Raw genomic sequence first — 23260 nt, forward strand, 5'->3', positions numbered from 1 at the left:
TAGACAAAATTCTTCGTTTTCGCTTGTTTTCTTCAGATACCCTTACTTTATGTCCTGAGACTGCCTTTTTGTGTATCCCCAACATCTACTTGTGCTACTCGGGAAGTATATTTTTCAGTAACAGCCTTGGTGTGGGTCCATTTTTGGGGATAAATTTCCAGGGTGTTTCTACTTTGAAAGTTATTAGCTAAATCAAGTCACATAAACTTTCTTAATTGAAACACTTGAAAAAATTTTCTTAAAAGGAAAAAATTTTTCTTAGTAGTGATTCATTTAGGATTAGCTAGAAAAAAAAATGCCCAGTGGTAGCCAAGAAATATGAATAGATAATGGTAGTGATTTTATAATAAGTTCCCATTCATGATAACCAAGTAAAAAAGGTTAAAAATTAACAAATCCCATCTATTCAAAATACGACACCAGAGTGAAAAACCTCTCTAACCAATGGCATGTGTGGTACGATTACTCTTAGGTTAGTCTTTTGCAGGTATCTGGTAGTATGAAACAGCATTCGGTGTTTACATAATTTGCATTGTTTTCTATGGGAATATTTCACAGCCAGGAGTCCAATTTTCACTCATCTTATTACGAGCTTAAAAGGACTATGGACACTTCGTGCCTTTGGACGGCAGCCTTACTTTGAAACTCTGTTCCACAAAGCTCTGAATTTACATACTGCCAACTGGTTCTTGTACCTGGCAACACTGCGCTGGTTCCAAATGAGAATAGAAATGGTATTTGTCATCTTCTTCAGTGCCGTTACCTTCATTTCCATTTTAACAACAGGTACTATGAACTCATTAACCACTTAGCTAAGCATTTAAGTCAAAATTTTGTCAATGAATAAAATGCTGTATTTTTATAGGTTATACATTTTAGATATCTTTAAACAGTTTTTGAAGTTTAATAATAAACAATTTGTTGGTTTATTGTTGAACAAATGATTTTTTGAATTCTATTGTTTTATTGTTGAGCAAATAATTTCTTTGAATTGAAGCTATATATAGTATTGTCCCTGCTTTCACAGTTTAAAAAATTGAGACACAGAGAGTGTCAGACATCTGTGATTGAAAGAAAAAAAAAACTCATCTCTTTATGCTCATTTTGTTAAAGGGTTCTAGCTTCAAAATCAATAGATCTCTTTATTAAAGAGCTCTCTGTATAGGGAAAAAAGAAACATCCACATCTACGCACACACACACAATTCTCCTACTTGGTAAGTTTGTTCTTTTAATCACTAGTTGGTGACATTTGTTATTTTTTATCTAATGTGAATTTTGCATAAAGAAAAAACTGCCACAGAGGGGAAATCACATAGATAAAAGTGCTACATTTTTCAAATACAAACATTCTAAATTTTAGGGTCTTGGGGTGAAAAACACAAAATATTTCATAGTAAGTAAAGTAAAAATTTAAATAGATAAATGAGTTCCTCTAATTTAAGTAGTCGAATTTCTGAGTTATAAAAAGTGTTGAAATGTATTATTATAAGTGAGAACACACAAAGCTTCAGAGCAAATGCCAAATCAATGCAAAATCTGCAGGATTGTTTGGTTGTAAGAACAGAATCCTACTCAAACCAAAATGAGACATTCGTTGGAGAGTTACAGGAGGGCCTCATGGAGCCCAGGACAAGCAGCACCATTGGGCTCCTGAAGGAAATGGAATAGGCACCGGAGAGTCCAGTGCAGCTCTTCTTTTCATCTCTTGAGTCCAGATGATGGCCTGTGTCCATTCTTTTCTGCTGCTGCTTCATTCCTCTCTCTCTCTCTCTCCCGCACTGATGACTGATTTTCCTGACAAACCAGGGATATGCCACATTGACTTTATGTGGCCTCTCTGTCCAGCTTCCTGAAGTAATAGCAGAGTTTCCCTGTCTGGTTACAAAGACCTGAAGAGAACAGAAAACAGGCTCCTTTGGGCTCAGGAGTACACCTGCAGTCCACTCAGCTGCTATGAGGGAAATAGGCTTTCCATATTTGTTACCTTAGTTGGGGCAGTGGGAAATGACTACAACAGGAATGTAGATGGTCAGGCAAATGAACTAATCCTCAGCAGTACAGTAATTTTAGGCAACTTTTTTTTTTTTTAAATAAAGTTTCATTTTAGGTTCATAATCTTAAAGATTTTTCTTTTAAGTTATTTGAAACAGTATCAAGGAAGGCTGAATTACATGAACAAAGATTTCTTAACAGTTAATTCAAATTATATATCATGTGCTATAACATAATGATTAAGAGAATGATTAAGTCCTGAATCTCCAGAGGTAATGGTCAAAACATTTAACAGCAGCACAGTACATAACCTACCAATCAAATCAGATGCCCAACCAGAGTGGATGTTAGCCACCCAGCTAATATCAGCCCTAGCTCTACTGGGCTTCAGCTACATTAACTTGCACATATTAATTAACTTCTCTAAAGCCCCTCATTTTCTTCATGTGTAAATAAACACAATAATAATGTCTATATCATAGGTTTGTGGTGAGTATTAAATGTGATAATTTGTGTAACACACTTAGTATAGTGCCTGGTCTGTAGTGAATACTAAATAAATGTTATAATATTTATTATTGTTGTTATTAAAATTTTATCTTATTCTTATATTAACCTTCAGAACAAGTAATATAGTGGGGTCCTATGTAACTTTTACCTATTTAAACCATTTAGTTCTAAGCACAGATATGTGCCGTCTATGGCACTCCTTCTATTAGAGGAATTATGGAAATAAAATTTCAATTAAAAATAGGATGAATTAGTTCTCCCAATTTTAGAAACTTATGACAATCTTATTGTGCATTATAGATGCAAGAACTGACAATTGGAATTTGATCACCTAAATTTATAATGATTTAAGAACATTTCTCTAGAAAATTTTTACAGCCAGAATACTGAATAGTAATGAATTTTAATTAGTGGTTCCCTCTAGTCCTGAAAAGCCATTTACTCTAATTAAACACTTAAGAATTGTTCTTCCTGGGTGAACTAGTCTTTTTCTGGAGCATAGAGGGCCATTTTTTATCTTTCCAAATGGCAGACGCATTAGTTTTCTGAGTAACGCATGAAGCTCTATGTCCACTTCCCAACAGCATCTGATTAAAAGAGTAAGACCTCCTTTCAAAGGTCTGAAGCACATCTAAACATCTTGCACATAATGCTCAAACACATCTTTCCTCTGCTTTTGACTTCTTTGTAGAGGAGCTTAGCTGGACACAGGACTTTCTTTTCCATTGCCCATTCTAGTATTTGTCACTACTACTTACAGAGTAATAGTAGAAGAGACAAACAGTATCTACTCAATGCCAACAACCTCTTCATTACCCAAAACATTTTAAAAAAGGAAAACTCTTCCCTAATATGCACTCTTATAATATAAGCCACTCTCTGATTTAAAACATTGGTTGAATGTTTACTATGTACTGGGCATTATTGCTACTAATAGATGCTGCAGTGAAGTGAGATGAAAGAACAATGGTTAAATCAGCCTAAAATTGAAATGTAAATTTAATGTGATATGTGCCATGGGAGAGGTATAAATAAAGTTGTTTACAGAAGAGAGAAATAACATGAGATTTGTTTATATCTTTTTTCCACATACAGGTGAAGGAGAAGGAACAGTTGGTATTATTCTAACTTTAGCCATGAATATCATGAGTACATTGCAGTGGGCCGTAAACTCCAGCATAGATGTGGATAGCTTGGTAAGTCATGATTATTTCTTTAACTTTTATGAAAAATTCAGACAAACCAAAAAGTATAGGTAATAACATAAAGAGTAACTATATACCTAATATCCAGCTTAAGAAATAAAACATTACACATAAATGGAAGGCCACTGTGTATCTCTCATTAAACTCCTTTCTCTTCTTTCCTCCATGTAGTTAGCCACTATGAAAATCTAATGCTACAGTGAACATTCTTGCACTTGTTTCCTTCCTCGGGATTTTTTTTTGACCGGTAAAGGGATCGCAACCCTTGGCACAGTGTGGTCAGCACCATGCTCAGCCAGTGAGCGCACCGGTCATCCCTATATAGGATCCAAACCCTCGGCCTCGGCACTCCCAGCGCCGCACTCTTCCGAGTGAGCCACGGGACCGGCCCTTGCTCAGGATTTTTTTAGGAGAGATACCTAGAAGTTATATTACTGGGTCATAGAATTAGAATTCACCCACACTCAACTTTACTAGATGGTGCAAAATTCCATTGTACCAATGTATACTCCCATCAAGAGAGTATCAGAATTCTCATAGCTTCATTATCTTGAGCAACACTGGATATTGTCAGACTTTTAAATTTTGGCAATCTGATGGATGTGAAGTAATTACTGAGGAGATAGGGCAGCTTACTACATATTTATTGGCCATTGAGGTTTTCTCTTCTGTTAATTGCTGGTTCTTGTCAATTGCTCATTTTTCAACTAGACTGTTTTTTTTTTCCCTTAAATGATTTATAGAAGTTTATGAATTCTGGATCAATTGTCAGTTCCATACATTTTAAACATAGTCCCCCAGTCACTGGCTTGGTTTATAGTATTTTTTGATAAAAAGAACCTTTTAAGTTTTATGAAGTTGAATTTATTAAAATTTTCCTTTATGTTTTGTGTTTTTGGTATCTTATTGAAGAAATCCTTCTCTGTCTTGGGTTTCCAAATTTAGCAGTATAACATTTTTCATAATATTCTTTTCTTTTTCTTTTCTTTTTTTTTTTAATTTCCAGTCTTTAGTGTTAGGTCCATTCTTATTCCTAAAGTATTTACCGTTGCCATCTCTTTTTGCTTAATCAATATTGCCACATACTTATACTTTATTATATTTATTAATGTGCACAAAGACTGTATTTTAGTTTTGTTGTTTCTCTTGTCTTTGTTCCTAGAATTCAGAGCCTGCAATAATGTTTGTGGGCTAACAATGTGTCAGGGACACAAATCCCATGGCAGTAAGAGTGATGGATAAAAGGAAGCAAGGCAGATTTTCCCATTTTTATTTGAAAAATCAAATGCATAATGTTCAATCAGACTGCATAGTTGGTCTGAGTAGCTTTGTCATTGACTTCTTTTCATCTTTTTGGAGTACACTATTTAAAATCATTCATCCATACTGCATTGGTAGAAAGTCTAAAAACTCAAGTTAAGAATGACTGAGCAACACTATTGTTATACTTTTTGCTTAAGTTTCAGTTACCATTCTCTAAGACAGGTCACATGTTCTGAAACTGCACACATTTATTCAGCTATGAAATCTGTCTAGTCAATTCCTGTCAAAACAAATATCATTACAAAAATATGAAAAATTAAAAAAAAATTTTTTTTAATGCCCTCTTCTTGCCCAGGTGTCTTCATAATTTTTTCAAGCATTTTAATAGTTTGTTGAAGTGCAATTTAACCTTAACATGATTTTTAGTAGTTTGCTTCTTTCCTTTAATATTATTTTTTTAACTGGGCCAGCTCTTTTTAGAATCTCCTGTCTTCTCACACAATTTTATTACGGTATGCTTTTGAAGTTGGGTCTCCTAAACGTATGTAAAAAAGTTTCTGTTGGACAGTAGAAAGAGAATATTAAATAAATATTGTGCTGCATTTATTTAATTCTTTGTTCAACGTTCTACAACTTTGACTTTACATTTAAAATCCTGATGCACTTTACTTGTTTCTTTATCTAAAAATATTTGTTCACCTTGTATGTGTACAATTGCTTTCTCTTTCCTATATTAATTTTCTTGATTTATGTAATAGCCTCACACATGGATGTTGAAACCTTTGTTTGGTGCATTTCTATTCTGCATGCCCAATCTCCATGAAAGTTTCTTTAAACTGTTTTCCATTCTTCTAGTTTTTCACATGGACATTCTGGGCTATGTGATCTGTACTTTCACATATTATCTTTCATCTTGTAGCATAAAAGGATCTTTGCAAGGACCTATTATGTTATAATACAATCTATGAAAAATATCAATATTTGCATTTGATTTTACTTTAAAAAGTCATGTTCTTTTGTTTGAATATCAAAGTGAATATGTGAGTTTTCATTTCCCTGCCAAATAGCACAACTGGCCTTTCCTGAGCCTTTGTGGGCATTTATCTAGTTACTAATTCCCATCATTCTGCTGCCACCCATCCAATTGCTAAGGTTATACAGTAACCTTTTTATTTTCACCTTGGCATATGTTGAGAGTAGGAGGGGAGATAGATTTAGCTATTTCCCCAAATTTCACATTTATATGATGTTAACGCTAAAGGTCCTTTTGACTTCTGAAATAAAACTCAATGTGTTGTCATTTTACATTACTGAGTTGTTGACTGAATTTAGAGCTGAATTTAAAATGGAGTAAACAGGGTATTTTGCTTGACACACACTTTTAGTTTTTCAGTGTGGGGCTACTCAGGATAAAGATGCTTAAACTTGGAAAGAATATTTCCTTTACACCTCTGGCCTAGTTTAAATATGGCCACAGAGTCAAACGTCAACAAAACTATGAAGTTATAAAAATGGCAGTGTGGCTTTTCTTTTCCCTCCCACCTTTGCTTACACTCAGGTGCCTAGCTATTTTTTTTTAGCTTTCAACTAGTGAAGGTGATATTTGATTGAAAACACTTAACTGCCACCTCGATTACTTTATATTTATGATCACATGTCTCAAATATCGGTATTCAAAACTGTCCAACAACCCTTTTATTACATTTTCCTAATAAATTCCTTATCTTATTCCCTAAAATAGCTCTTTTCCACCTTCTTGTCTCTTCTCAGGTGCTCCAATAATTCCATCCCCTGCACTTTTAGCCAACGACCTTGCTACATGCTTCATCAAAAAAAAAAAAAAAAAAAAAAATGGAATCAGGAAAAATTCTCTCATTTCTCTCTACTACTTGATCCAGCTGACTGCACCTGTTCTCATATTTTTCACCTTCCACTCTGTGTCCTTCCTCCTGTATTCAAGCCAATAATATACAAGTGTCCCCCTCTTTGTGAGACCTTTCTCATTATCATAAAAATACTTTCTCTTCATCTCCAGCTACCTCTCAATTTCTTTGACCTATTTCTACAAGACTTCTTGAGAAAGTGCATCTTTCCATTTTTTCCTCCCTTTCTTTCCACAACCTACTTCATTTCACTTACAGCACTCCTGTGATTCATGACCAACAGCTTGCAACCGCTCAGCAGTATTTATCCCATGAACAAATCCTTCTTCTTGTGACACTTCTCTACAGCTTCCACGAAGCTACTCTCACCTGGTTTTCCTGCTGCCCCCACCCCCTGCTCTGCCTTAGTAGTCTTTCCTGGCCCTTCCTCTCTTGCAGATCTCTAACAGCAGCTATAATCGATCACTCTTCTCTCTGCACTCTCTTTAGCTGTTGTTAGCTAATCCCATGCTTCAGAAACCATCTCTTGATGAATCAAAAATTCATATCTCTAGTTTAGACCTCTCTCCTGCTCTCTGAACATAAATTCAATACCATCTTGACACCTCCATATGTTCATAAAATATAGTAATAGAATGTCTTTTAGTTGACTTGACATTTTAGGGCATTAGTTCCTACCCAGTATCTCCTCAAAATACACACAAGGTTTCAAGAGACCATGAAAATGGGACAGAGCTTCTATTCTACCTACTAATTTGTCTGGCTTTATACAGCAGGTTGGGAAAAAAGTCATCTGAATGTTGTCACCTTGTGAATAGTATAGTTTAATAGGTTTTAAACCACCTCAGAAATTTTAAAAGTAGTAAAATTATCAGAGTCTAATTTAATAATTTTAGACATTAAAAAAAAAACCATGTTAAGTGGTTTTCAGTTACTTCAATTGATATCTCAATGTTTGAAAAACTGTTACTTCTAATTCACTCTTTATTTTTTTTATTTTTTTCCTTTTTGTCTTTTTTTCATGTCCGGCAACGGATCGCAACCCTCAGTGTCGCGCCCGTACCGGACCGGGACTGGCAACGGGATCGCAACCCTCGGTGTTGCGCCCGTACCTCGCTCAGCCAGTGAGCGGGAACCGGTCTGTATGTGGGATCCGAACCCTTGGCGGGAGCGCTGCCGCGCTCTCAAGCGGCACACTGTAGCAGTGCGCCACCGGGCCGGCCCTAATTCACTCTTTATTTTAACATAAATTGTATATATTTCTCTCTATTTACTTCAATTGCATTTCTCATATCATTCTGTAGATGGGGTGAAAAGAGAAGCATTAATTCCTTTAACTCCATACCTCAAGTACTATTTGGATTTATAGTTGTTACTGCCAAAGCTATTAGCCTATATATATATATATATATATTTTTTTTTTGACCGTTAGGGGGATTGCAACCCTCGGCATGGTGTGGTCCACACCACGCTCAGCCAGTGAGTGCACCGGCCATCCCTATATAGGATCCGAACCCACGGCCTTGGCGCTACCAGCGCCGCACTCTCCTGAGTGAGCCACAGGGCTGGCCCTATTAGCCTATATTTTTGCCTGCTTAGTTAACGAAGCTGTGTCCTGGCTTATTTTCTTTGAATTCACAAGATGCCTGCCATTTTTAGTACCATGAAGCTTCTCTTTCTCCAATTCTTAGCAACTTAAGCATTATTTAACTTAAATAGGCAAGGCACACCTAGATTTCTGCTTCTATGAATGAAAGACAATTAAATAAATAAGCAAGAGCTATAAAGGATGCCAAGAGTGATGTTTCAAACTTAATGATATTGAGCCATCTGGTGACTGGTAAACCACTCACATTCACAGTTACATTATTTGCACAAGGCCATTGACAATTCATGTTTTTTTTTTTAGGGCTATCTCCCATATTTATAGTGAGTACAACTAAAAGATCTGAACATAAGAATATTATCTGGCTTCTTTAATTCTCCAAGTGAAGCAGCAGATAAACCATCTCTGCTTCTACTAATGTCTACTCTGCTGGACTGAGTGTTCCTAATAACACAAGAAGGAAGCCACTAGGGTGAGCTAGGAAGACAATGAACCTGCAGGGCTCACTTTTAGTTTCCAGTTAATGAAGCTCCAGAATGTTCTTGCAAGATTGATGCAATCTGAGAAGAGTTTTCTGTCAATAGAAACTCCCTCTGTTTCTTCCTTTGTCCTTTTATTGCCTGTGTTTATTTTGGGTTCCAGTGAAAATCAAGTGACTGATTGTACAGTGACGACAAGAAACCTGATGGGAAGAGAAAAGGGAAACTTGGCTTTTCTTCATGGCTCCTGATGCCTCATTCTCTTGTATTGAAAGTATTTTCTGCTGTGAGAACCTGAGGGGAGGACTCATTTCTCTCATTTTTTTTCCTCCTTTTGATAGTTTCTTGACCATGTCTTTTTTATTTTTCTGTTCTCACAAGTCTTTGTGATATAATTTCCTCTCATGACTTTGTCTCAAGATTTCTTTGCATCCAACCATTCTCTTTCCATGCTGAAGAGTGGCTATGGCGGACAGAGCCATGACTTCCTCTGGACATGCCACCAGAAACTTGTGTGGCCTTAGGCAAGTCATAGCCCCCTTGAGGACCTCATTTTTCTCATTTTTGAAATCAAATGGTTTGGTGAGAAATTTTCTAAGGTTCCTGTCAGTTCTGACATCCTCTTTCTTCTGGATCCTTTCCATATGAAAAATTACAACTCTTGGATGTATGCAGGCATTATTCCAGATCCTTATAGGCATCACATGTCTGCCTCTGTCCCTGAAAGCTAACATCCATTGCTAAAGTTATTTATCGCTGCAATGATCAGAGCTGATCAAAGAACTCCGAAGCAGTGTGTTACTAGAACCAACAAAGAGAAAGAAAATGCCATTATGATGTTCTAAAGTCTTAAATTTATGAGAATCCTAAGGGATTGCTGGAGTGTTAAAAAAAAGTTTGGAAAGTTTAGAAAGTTTATTGAGCTTTGTGCCTATCACTTTAATTTCCTAGGTTTAGATTTTCTCATTTGTTAATGAAGGAACGGATTAGATCACAAGTTCTTGATCTGGCAGTAATTGAGAAACTTGTATAAAAATACAGATTGTTTAAGGTCCAATAAGACTAGCGAAATCATTTCTTTTGGTGGAGGGCAGGGTGACTGGGCATGCTGGCTATATTTTTAAAAGTGATCCAAGTGATTCTAATGTGTATCAAGGCTTTGAATAACTGGATTAGATGCTCTCTAAGATTCATTTTAGCTCTGATTTTTTGTGAGCTATGGCAGGGGTGTCAGCAAACTTTTTCTATAATGGGTGAGATAGTAAATATCTTCAGCTTTATGGGCTATGCGGTCTCTATGGCAACTACTCAACTCAGCCTTTGTAGGGCAAAGCAGCCATGGACAATATGTGCACAAATGGGCGTGGCTGAATGCAACCTGCGGGCCAGAATTTTGCTGACCTCTGGTCTGTGGAATAGAATTTACTTTTGAATTGATGGACCACCAGCAAAACATTTTTGTCCTATATCAGTTAATGATCCATATATAAATCCCTACAAGGCATGTAAGAAATGATGTTTAACAACATATAATGAATGATACATAATGACAGTACTTTGGGAAAGCCACAATATTTCAAAATTAAGATGTTTATAGAAAAATTGTATTGAAATAGTAAAATCCCTGAGAAAGTATTTTGATTTGTTGTTTTAGACTCCTTTTCTTGAGATTTCCTTTAAAACATTTTGATTGGAAACCTCGTAGTCCCAACTGCATGCACCAAGCACTTGCCAATGGCACCAAATAGAATGTAAATAAACTCCAGTGTGAGCAGTTGATTCAATGAGTAATGTCATAGAAATGGCCAACAGATACATGAAAAAATGTTCAACATCACTAGTCAACAGGGAAATGCAAATTAAAGCCATATTGAGATACCACCTCACTCCAGTTAGACTGCTATGATCAAAAAGACGATGAATAACAAATGCTGGCGGGGGTGTGGAGAGAAGGGAACACTACTGCACTGTTGGTGGGAATGTAAATTAGTACAACCACTTTGGAAAACAATTTGGTGGTTTCTCAAACAACTACATATAGATATGATCCAGCAATCCCTCTTCTGGGTATATATCCAGAGGAATCGAAATCATCACGTCGAAGAGATACCTGCACTCCCATGTTTACTGCGGCTCTGTTTACAATAGCCAAGATATGGAAACAACCTAAATGTCCATTAATAGATGATTGGATAAGGAAACTGTGGTGTATATATACACTATGGAATACTACTCTGCCATAAAAAAGAATGAAATACTCCCGTTTGCAACAACATGGACAGACCTAGAGAAACTTACGCTGAGTGAAACAAGCAAAGCACAGAGGGATAAATACCTCATGTGCTCACCACTCATATGTGGGAACTAAGAGAGAAAGGAAGGCAGGAAAGAAAGACCACAGTAGTCCCGTGATCCACCAGAGGGAGGGAACATTCCTAGGGCTACAAATTGAAGTTGAGGGGGTAGGGGGAGGGAGGTTGGGGGATAATTGGAAGGGGACAAAGGGTACAAAAGCAATTTCTGGTAATGGGCATGTCCCCAGAATGAATCTGACCTCCACATCATGGGCAGGAGGGGGAACAATCAGCTTTGTATCTCATGAATATTATAAACAAACAAACAAACAAACAAATAAATAAATAAAAATGAGTAATGTCAGACCTTTCACATAGAAGGGTAAATTTGAGAGTCTTTCTTTGCCTGTTGGCACACTTAGCAGTACCATGTTTACTAAATCTCTTAATTATTGAAAATGGGCACCAACATATTTGGAACTTCTGTGTTTACTTTGGATATGCCTTTTGCCATTAGTTGCAATGGATTTTCTTTCTCTTGTGTCAAGATCACCAACTCTATCACTTCTGACAGAAAAAGTGACACTGACTTGCCATGTGATTTGTTACAAGTTAGAGTATGTGAACCATTTGTGTAGAAAGCAAGCTATAATAATTTACTAAAGGGCTAGAGTTTATAGTATACAATAAGTTACTCATTTATGCTGTTAATAATTTATAGTAACATGGTATTTCACTGGCTTCTATTACTTATGTATAGGAGCATAAGTAATAGAAGCAGAAAGATAGACCAGAGTTTCAAGAATATGTTTTGGGCAGAGTGTCTGTTTTCTTGATAATCATTATCTTTTTAGTCTATGTGCATGGCCTAAAGATTATGTTATTGGTTCTAAGGTGGCCTTGGGTCTCAGGTCTGTGTTAGTGAGTGTTGAAAAGCACTGGGTATGTGGTATATGTACACCATGGAATACCACTCTGCCATAAAAAAAGAGTGAAATTCTGCCATTTGCAAGAACATGGTTGGGCTTGGAGAAACTTATGGTGAGTGAAATAAGCAAATCCCACAGGGAAAAATATCACATGTCCTCACTCATAAGTGGGAGCTAAGAGAGAAAGAAGGAACAAAAGAAAGACCACAGTGGTGCGTTGGACTTGCACAGGGAGAGAGCACACCTAGGGATACAAAGTGGTGCGGGGGAGAGGGGGAGGGGGAAGGGGAGGGAAGTTGGAGGAGAAAAAAAAGGCATTGGACTTATTGGGAAGGATCTATGATTTAAGGCACTTTAATCTCCCCTTTTATGTACTTCACAGTTTGAAAATTTCTCCTGTAAAATGTGATTTTTTCACATTGTGCCAGTTTTCCAGCTTATTCTGTTCACATTTATTTCTTGCAACCCTTCTATAACAACCATTTGTGAAATCTCTTTTTAGTGTTGCCAGCCAAATTCAAGTGTATAAAGTGTATTTTCTATTATTATGGCTTTTGGGGTATTATGGCATGTAGTTCGGGTGTTAATGCATAATTTTGATGTGCTGTCTTCTCAACAACCAAAAGGATAAAAGGAAATAGAGTGAATATTTTTGTGAGGGAGAAGAGTTTGTCTTCTTGATTTATTCTAGAAAAGGTCTTTAAGCCTTCTTTTCTCTATTTGTCACAAAAAAAATGAAAAGGAAAACCAGGAACCATTTTCTTCTTGACTTAAATGCATCCGTAATAAAATAAGATTGAGATGAGGCATGGAGCTATCTTTATGTTAAAATGGTCATACTCTCAAAAGACGTTTTACCCCTGATGCTTAGATTAGTGACTTCAGACATTCATATAAAGATAATGAGATTCAGTTTCTTTTTTTGTTTGTTTGTTTTTTTTGTCTTTTTGTCTTTTTTCCGTGTCCGGCAACGGATCGCAACCCTCAGTGTTGCCCCTGCACCGGGGACCGGCAACGGGATCACAACCCTCGGCGTTGCCCCCGCGCCTCGCTCAGCCAGTGAGCGGGAACCGGTCTGTATGTGGGATCCGAACCCTCTGGCGGGAGCGCCGCCGCGCTTCCCAAGCGGCACACTATCCAGTGCGCCACCGGGCCGGCCCCGAGATTCAGTTTTAAAGACTGACTCCTTTAGGTACTCAGGAGCATTTTGGGAGCATAATAAAATTAAATAATGAAACCGAGAATTTCAAGCAGATGATTCTCAAACAAAAATTCTACTTTGTTTTTGCTAGACTCTTATTTTATAGAAGTTTTCACACATTATGTCAAGTTTTCTTCCCCACAAATGAAGAATAGGTTCAATGTGTCAGTGCCAGGGTCTCATTTTGGCCTTATCTTTCAATCTCAAAGTCTAAGGAAAGTGTTCCTACCTACGTTGATGGTGGCTACAATGAGACTTTCCTGATGGTGGGTGGGGCAGTCTTGCTGCTGTAGAAAGAGCTGCCCCTTCTTTCTTCCTTGGGCAACTCTTTTCTGTGCACAGGAAGCAGCAGCCTGAGATGGAGTTTGACAATCTACGGTCACTTTGATAACTGCCAAATCTGAATTTCCATACAGCACAAATGGCATGGTAGTTTTTAGGTATCACATAAAAATAGTTAGTAATCATTCTAAATGAGAAAGAGGATTAAGTGAAGTTAAAAAGCTCAATGAACACAAATAAATGAGACTAAAAATAGTTTGGTATGTTGTAACTTCTGTCTAATTCAAATAGCAACATATATTTTCAGGCTGAGAAGCTAAGGGGTGAAATTGCAGCCTGACTACCTGCCAGTGTACTCACAGCACTGCCATTCTCACTGCACAGACACTGCGTTCTGCATGGCAGGTGGAACAATGAACTCATTCATTATTAACAGTGATTTATTAAGTGACTGCATGGTGATAAGCAGTAGATGGGGAGGAATGCTGTGAATATTCCATTGTTTGAGTACAACAAGGAATGCTTTGAACAAGGTTACTGTAATAGGCAGGATGGGTTTAAAGTGAATCCCAGAAGACATAAACTTCAAGTCCTCTCACTTGCATGAACCCCTTTGAAGGCCCTACACTTAATTTTATATGCATAATTTTGATTCTTTTTCTTAAGAAGAATCCCCTAAATTACTTAAGCTTCAGGCTGCACAAAACCTGGATCTCTTCCTGGTAGCAGCTATGAATCTTTAGCTATGAAATCAGGTGTGTAAGAAATATGACTTTACTTTTGCTGTGGTTGAATTTATTTTCTATTTGAACGCACATTCCACTGAATGGGAGAAACAATCTCAGCGAATTCAGAGATCTTGCTGGGTTCTGAGTGGTGATCGTGGAATACTAAGATATTGGGGAAGAGAGAGTGTCTAGCCCTATGTTGTCCCTTATCCAGGCTCACTGTCTCTAGGCACTGATGTTCCTATCTGACCTAGAGGTGTATTGTCCAGGTAGATGGAGTCTTTGTCTTTCTCGTCCTGACTTGAGCTCTCCCTTGCTGAGCTGTCTCTCAACTTCTTCTATGCCCCTGATGGATCAAAAGATTCAAATTATTTGGCTTCCCCTCTGTACCACTCTAGAATTACAGGGTTATCTGAAGCTATATCAGGTCATCTGTGCCTAGACATGCCAAGCGACCGTGTCCACTCTACTGCTGTAGGCACTGGGAGCTTCTCTATGGCATGCCTCTTTCCTGGGCTTCCCCTTGGAATTGAGGCACAGGCCTCCTGTGTTCTAAAATCCCCCAAATCTAATTGAAGACAGAACTTGGATGATTTGGTTGCAAGACAGGACTCCTTTTTAGAATAACTGGTGTCTAAGGCCTCTTGTTACCCCCATTCATGGGTGACCTTTCTTGAATCACAATTTGTGGTAAGGACAGTAGCTGTTTCTTATCTATCACAAGTTCATCTGTGGCTACCATTTCTGTGTAAACATTATGCTTTGAGTCCTTCAGGCTTTGGCTTTTGAAATTTAAAAGCCAGCATTCATATGGCTTAAAAATTTTCAAACCATCAATATCTGACTTGAGTTTCAAAGGCCAGTTTTTGAAAACTGAAAACATCAGAATTGATTTTCTCTGCTGTGGTTCTGATGTGGCTTCTCCTTCTGGAGGCAGTGGAGGTAGAATGTCCAAGCTGGAGAGTTTGTGAGGTACAGGGAATTGGTTAGTAATTCATAATATTATCTGGCCTCAACATCTATTCAGAAATGGCATTTCAGTGGCTACAAAACTGACCATGATGCAGGTGTCTGCACTAGCCACTTTTTCTTCCTGTCAGAAACTGTTCTAACCCATTAAATGGAATGAATGTCTGCTTATATGCTGTGGATGAGTGCCCATTGTTAAGATGAAATAACATGTTCTTGGTCAGGGATATTTGATCATGCTTTGGCTTACTATAATAGCTTGTCTTGGGGTCACTTTAAGCAACTAGACTTTATAAAGTCTAGACAATGAGTTGGAAAGTTTCATTTTCTAAGTTTGATAAGTATGTTCCTTTTACCACCTTTGACATTAGAAGTCCTGGATTCAGCTTCTGTGGTGACCTTAGTAATGGAGAATGTAATTTTCAGTGCTCAAACAAAAGTCCTTAGACAAAAAAAAATTATATGCTACATCCCAGTGCTGCCAAAATAGTGGTTTTAAGAGTCCTTATTTTCTAATAGCAGTACATGTAATTTTGAGTAGTTTAGATAGCAATATTTAAATATTTAATAATTTTTTGGAAGTATTAAAATATGAAGGATTTTTGTTATATAATGTCTGTGCTCATACGCTAAAGTGCTTAACAAAGACTAGTTTAGAATTCTTCACAGAATTGACATGAAAAGTGTCAACAGTCTGAACTTTTGCTACATTTGTGTATTTCCTTCAATTATTTGAAGAGAGGGATGATAGTCTTATGCATGATTAGTACAATAAAATATTTTAAATGCATTTGAGTTCTTTCTCTGGAAGTTTCATCTCAGTGATAGTTATAGTTCTAATTTGTCTTCCAGACATTATATACACTGATAGCTCTCTATGAAAATTAATGATAGTGAAATGCAAGAGCAGGCTTTAATTAAAAAATAATTAAGAATAACTGAATCAGGATTTAACCACCCCTGCAAGTCACTCATAATTCAGAAGTTAAAATATTACATGTGGGAACAATTGTGATTATGTGCCTTTTGCTTCCTCTAGAATTATTTATGATGGATATAGGATTTGGGCTCTTTTCCCTTCCATTAACAGTGGGTTTGACTTAGAAGGATTATCTTCTTGAATCTTGAGTAATTATCAAAGGTAACTTGAAAATATTTTTAAGATGAAGGAAACTGAAGCACAGAATCACTGTTAAAGAAGAAAGAACTTTTGAAACAGAGCAGGCTTGATCAATAGCATGTGAAAACAGGCAATACAGTTAGAATTTCTAAGACAGAACTTTTAATGTTCAATTAAGAACCAATATTTACACTCCTCTGCTTCATCCACCAATCATTCCATACTAAAGATGAAGAATTTTTCCCATTTAACCTTTTGATAATGAACAATAGAAATAATAGAAGCAAATGCTCCAAATTTCTGCCCACATTTTTTTTCAGAAAGAATAATTTTTAAAGTCTAAGCCTTAGCTATAGATAATATGATAATAAATTATGATAAGTTAACATTGTAAAGGAGAAGTTTAGTTAAGTTCTTGACTGAATAAAGCTAGCCTTAACAATTATTATTAAGACTAAAAACTAAAACAAAACAAAAACAAACCAGTAAAATTCTGTTCAGTAAGCTACTAACACCTGGGAAGGGCTCAGCTATAGGATCAAGGATCTATCTTTTAAAAATAGAATTGAGTGAACTCAAAGTCTTCAAACTCATTATTTATTTATTTATTTATATTCACTTCCTATATTCATTCCTTTCTTTATTTGTTAATGTTTAAATATTTATTGAGTACCTATTATATGCCAGGCTGTTTTTAAAATCATATTCCAAATTCCAATAAATTACAATTATCCAGAGAAATATGTTCTTTTTAAATAATCTAACTAAATGCTTTTAAAAACTAGTTTAGCTCTTTAATTTCTATGCACATTAAAGATATACTCTATTAAATATTACATAGATTTGTAAAGCAGATACATATTTAATTTTATATATAACTCATATGTAGTCACATTTTGCTCAGTACTGGAAATTGATATTTAAGTAATTTAGATTAAAAATGTCATTATTTAACAATAGATTTATGACTTAAATTTGTGACTTAAGTTTGTTTGAAGATTATTGTGAAGTTATTTAAAATAGACTAAACATCAAGAGTCCACTTATCACCAGCTGACATACAGAATTGTAGTTGGCTGGTTAGCTTGGTTACTTAGAGTGTGGTACTGATAACACCTGTGGAGATCCAGGGTTCAGTTCTTGTATTGGCCAGCCACCCTCCCGCAACAAAAACCCAACATAGAATTGAAGTTAGTTAGTAAGGTAGTTCAAGAGAAAGGCAAGAATCTTCAGCAGGTGTTGAGGTGTTGATCTTATAATATACTGGTTGTACAGCATTGGGCAGCGCTGTTGATAGTAGAAAAAGAATTCCCGTTGACATCATCTATTCCCTTGAGAGTGATTTGGCTATTTATGTGTGGTTTGCATAGCTGAGAATTAAGTCATCACAAAAATAAACAAGCTTATCCAGAGCCCGCTTCTAAATCATAGGTAATTTCTCTTTGGTTAAGCTTTTAATTATATCCCATTATTTCCTGTTCATTGAAAGACCTGGCAAATAACAGAGTGATAAGTAACGAGCATCACATCTTAAAGTTATATTTTAGGAAACATCAAACTAATTATGAAATCGTCTGCAGTTCTTAAAAATAAAATGTTTTCATTTTAGATGCGGTCTGTGAGCCGAGTCTTTAAGTTTATTGACATGCCGAAAGAAGAAGGTAAATCTTCCAAGTCAATCAAACCATCCAAGAATGGCCAGCTCTCAAAGGTTATGATTATTGAGAATCAACACGTGAAGAAAGATGACATCTGGCCCTCAGGGGGCCAAATGACCGTCAAAGACCTCACAGCGAGATATATAGATGGTGGGAATGCCATATTAGAGAACGTTTCCTTCTCAATAAGTCCTGGCCAGAGGGTGAGATTTAAACATTGCTTGCTTTGTTAGACCTGTGTTCAGTAAGTGAATTCCAGTAGCCCAAAACAATGTGTTAGTAGAATCTATTTGTATCACTACTATTGTAGATTTAGACTAATATTGAACATACGTATTTCAAGCTATTGTTATATGAAGTTATTTTTGTTTGAAATTTAATTTGTAGAGTCCTGAATCTATATGATAGGTCCATCTTCAGTGTGGTTGTACTTGCAGAATATCTAATTAATTGTTAGGTTACTAACTAGAGAAGATGTTAAATAAATCAAAATTATAACATGTTTTCATTTTTCCATCTTGAAAATATCTTCCGATAAGAAAAATATTTTATTGCTAAATCCATCTACTGTCTTCTTAATTTTTATATAATTTATACTCTGTCAAACAAGTCGTATGTTTTTCCTTAGCTTATTTCAGTTTGGTTTTTTTTAGAGTTTTTATCAAGATATAGATTATTTAATTTTTTTTCCAAATTTTTACTAAGCAAAAATTACTTACTAGACAAAAATTATTTGCTAAGCAATAATTTTGTTACTTACTAAGCAATAATTTTTTTATTTATTAAGCTTAAGTGATTGTGCATGGTTTTGAAGTGTTTCTATGGATCCCAGTACTGGGATGAACATATCAAAGAAACTCAATATATACCAATTGTTGGAATTGATTCTTGGAGAAGGGGATAGTCATTCTCCATATACTTCATGATCTGTAAACATGAATACGTTTAAATATAAAATATTGTCTTCAAATTCCTTATTCTGGACTGCTCTATAAATCTAGATAGGAGTATTATGTATTTTTAATTGATTTTTTTTCTTATTGAGATAAAAGAGAGCCAGTTCTGATGAAACTGAATTTATAAACTTCATCATTTTGTGGTTAATTTCAAAAAAAGGCTTGAAAACATATATACAGATACAGTCAGTGAAGATGTTAGGCCACCATCATTAACACCACCATAGGAACAGACTATTATTACTTGCTTTTGCCCATGGGTTTCAGAATATTTGATAAACATTTAATTGCATTGGACAAAGTACTATAAAAAACAAACAAAAAGTATAAGATGTATAGGATGAGCAAAAAAGTTCCTATGTACTATGCTAAATGGCTTAAATGTAACACTTGAAATTTTGACTCATCTTTCTGTCTTATGCTTAGGAGAAATAAATTCACATACCGCTAAAGTTAACTCTATTATATTTCTGTTCATCAAGGATGGGATTTGTTTTATTTTTTCTTTTTCTGAGGGAAAACCGTTTTAAATGGGCATAAATGGAAAGATTTTACATTTTAGATTGAATTTGCCCCTAGTATTAGAATGATGATGTTTATAGACATTTGTTTTATACTAGAGCACTGATGAAATCTTAGAGTTTTCTGACGTTTCTGCTTCATTATTGAATTTGGAGAGATATTATGCTTTGGAGAGTTAGTTACACTTTGGAACTATGTAAAATTAATGATTTGCCTTAGCTCCTACCTTGCATTGGAAAAAGTGTAATTAATTACTCTGCTTTGCTTTACACATCAATGAACAGCATAGGCAGCTGAGAGGATCTTTTCCTGGGGTCACCAGGATGGATGTCCAAAGTGCTGTCCTCATTATAAACAATAGCAACAAAAAGGCTGATATAAACCAGGGTGGAAAGTCTTGGTAAACTATATGCTTTTCCTCCTCCTAACATCCTCCCACTCCTTTGTTTTACTGAGGCTGAACTAAATTAAATTCAACCAAGCCCTACTCAAGTGGGAGAATTTGCAGAATCCTCATTACTGTAGGAAGTTTCCCTGAAGTGAGCATAGTAATCAGAGATGCTGCAAAATGAGAAAGAAGCAATATGCTCAGGCATTTCATTTTCTTGGAACCTATATACAAAACAGGCCGTGTGTGTTCAGTAACTATCCATTGGAAGGCACTCTCTAGGTACTTTGGGGGAACTGAAAATTACTCAGCTGAGGCTATGGATCGTGCCATCTGTCAAAAGACAGAATTACAACAATTTTAGTATAAAGATCTCAATTGGCTTTATTCGCAGTTCTAGAACCGGGCAACACTTCATTCCATAAAATAGAATAAGTGTTCCAATGAGTCAAGCAGAGGAGGTTAGCTTTGTAAGACAGAAAAAGGGCTGAAGAAAGCAGAAACAAAGAACAAAAAGTGGGTTGGTCCTTTCAAAGTTACTTTCCTTATAATGTGGGGACAGGGAAACAGAACAATAGAAAAATAATTGATTGGTTAATATCAGCTTACTTCCGCTTAAAGATTAAACAGAGGGAACTTGCTAAGTTTGAAACTGACCTGTTTGGGGAATTAGGTTGTTATCTCTCTCTCTCTCCTGATTTCTTGGAAGGCCAGAGAATAACTCAGTTTTGGTTTGGTGAGCGTGGGTGACTCCATTTGGACAATTAGTCTTGTCTGTTGGGGCCTCCTGCAAGAGTTTAGTTCAAAACAATGGCCTCCTATAATTTTTGTTTAACACATCCGAAGATGGAACCTAATGTTTATTAAGAGCTTATAATTTACTAAGCCCTGTTCAAAGACCTTTATTTGCTGTCATATTTGATATCATTTTAACCCCAAAGGTAGCTATTCCTACCCTTATTTTTCACAATGTAGGAATTCAGGTTCAGTTGAGTGAGTGAGGAAGTAGGGATTTTAAACCCCAATCTGCCTGACTTCAAAGTCCTTTTTCACCAGATGCTATTGGTTCTCTTAAAAGAAGAAGGTAGAGGAGCAGAACTGGAGAGAAAGAGGGAGAGACAGACAGACAGAGAGTGTGTGAAAGAGAGAGAGAAAGTTTTTGTCCCAGGAGATGGCAATCTAAGAGGAGAAATGTGAGCCAATGAGACCTGAGGCAGACTTACTGCAAAGCTAACAAAGCTTGTTTTAAAGATCTTTATTTGCCTGAGACATTTCCAAGGCTCTATACCTAATTTTGTATTTATAATTTTGTAATCTTTATTTTTGAAAAGAGCCCTCTCTCCAAATTTATAAACTTCAGGCTCCAAAAACCTTGATATGCCCTTGAATAAGGGATGTACAGGTAAAATTCTATGGCAATTCAGAGAAAGAAACAGAATCGATTGGCAGAGAGTTGGGCTATTCTGGAAGGATTTATACAGGAAGTGGCATTTAGCATAGGACTTTGAGACTGGAACTCTGTATATGAACAGGTAAAGGTGAGTGAGCGAGGGTGCTCCAGGCAGAGGAAATAACATGAGGCATGAGGCATGTGTAGAAAACAGTGGCTGGTTCAGGATGCCTAAAGGAGGTAATGGGAGACAAGATTGGAGCAAGGTGATAGAGATTGTGGATCCTTAAAGCCGAAGCAATAAAGTTGAAGACTTGGATCCTAATACATTTTGCTACTAAATGGTTGAGGTATTGTGATATAATAAATATACAGTTGATCTTCATCCTGGTTCCTAGCACAGAGCTCCTAAAACCCTAGGAATTTCCTAAGTGATAAGAGCTATAGGAGCATGTTTTGTTATACTATTCATTTTTTGTCTCCAGTTCATGAAATAGCTTCACGAGCAATAAAAGTGAAAGAAGTATTCTTTGTTATTTATAACAAGCCCCTTTCAACCACACCTAAGTGCATGTTAGTAAGGTGGCTTTTGGAAATCCCCAAAGAACAGGGAAAACAACCAGGTAATAAGAGGGTTAGGGTTGGAACTTTCAGCTCCACCCCTTGACCTCCAGGGATGGGAGAGGGGCTGGAAATTGAGTTCTATCAGCAGTGGCCAGTGAGTTAGTTGTTCACATCTATGTAATGAAGCCCTCATGTAAACCCTAACTAAAGTGGTTTGTAGAGCTTCTGGGATGAATGAACATATTAAGGTGCTTGGAAAGTGGTATGCTGAGAGAGTAAAGAAGCTCTGCACCCCTTCCCATGTACCTTTCTCTGAGCATCTCTCCCATCTGGCTGTTACCGAGTTGTATCTATTTATAATAAACTAGTAACCTAGGGAGTAAACTGTTCCTGAGTTCTGTGAGCCATTCTAGCAAATGATCAACCTGAGGTGGGGTTTGTGGGAATGTGCAATTTATAGATAGTCAGTCAGAAGCACAGGTGACAACCTGGACGTGCCATTGGCATTTGAAAACTAGGAGGCAGTGGGAATGAGCCCTTATCCTGTGGAGTCTGCTCTAGCTCTGGCAGTTAGCATCCGAATTGCTAGTGTCAAAAACGCAGTGTCTTATTTGGCATTAGAAGGGTTGTGTGTAGTATAGGGAGAACAGTTTATTTATTTATTGTTTGTAGTGGTCTTTGGTTGTCTTCAAGAGCAGTGCTTCTCAAAGTGTGGTCCCTGGACCAGCATCCTCTGCATCACTTGAGAACTTATGAGAAATGCATTTTATTGGGCCTCACCAAAGAACCAAAAACTCTGTGGGTAGGGATGGCAGTCTGAGTTTTAGCATAATTTCCAGATGGTGCTGATGCATGCCTGCCCAAGTGTGAGAGCCCCTGTTTAAGAGATTAATTAGGTGTAGGGGAGTGATGGTAAAAGACCAACTACAAAGGGTTAAAGAATGGGTGAGTACTGAAGACAGAAGCTATGTAGAACACCAATGGTAGCTGTGAAAAGGAGAAAACAAGAACACTGGTGTGAAGGGATAGATCAAATGCAATATGGAGGCATTTGCCTCTGCACTGAGGAGGAATAGACAGTTTTATTTCTTCCTTGCTAATCTGTACACTTTTTATCTTCTTGTCTTATTACTTTAGCTAGGATGTTCAGTATGATGCTGAAAGCAGTGGTGACAGGGGACTTCTTTGCCTTGTTCCTGATCTTAGTGGGAAAGATTTTAATTTCTCACCATTAAGTATGGTTTTAGCAGTCAATTTTCTGTAGAAGTTCTTTATGAAGTTGAGGAAGTTCCCTTCTATTCTTATTTTGCTGAGAGGGA

At 36.6% G+C, this 23260-nt stretch overlaps 1 protein-coding gene across 1 annotated transcript in view; it reads left to right on the forward strand.

Moving 5' to 3' along the window:
- The window catches only part of CFTR (cystic fibrosis transmembrane conductance regulator (ATP-binding cassette sub-family C, member 7)), a 189001-nt gene that overhangs the window by 131820 nt on the left and 33921 nt on the right, over positions 1-23260 (forward strand). The window contains exons 21-23 of the mRNA XM_008581074.1: positions 559-786; positions 3600-3700; positions 18073-18324. Coding sequence (XP_008579296.1) covers positions 559-786; positions 3600-3700; positions 18073-18324 — 581 coding nt within the window. The remainder of the gene's footprint in view (positions 1-558; positions 787-3599; positions 3701-18072; positions 18325-23260) is intronic.

This window comes from Galeopterus variegatus, unplaced genomic scaffold (assembly GCF_000696425.1).
Source record: "Galeopterus variegatus unplaced genomic scaffold, G_variegatus-3.0.2 Scaffold89, whole genome shotgun sequence".
NCBI lineage: Eukaryota > Metazoa > Chordata > Mammalia > Dermoptera > Cynocephalidae > Galeopterus > Galeopterus variegatus.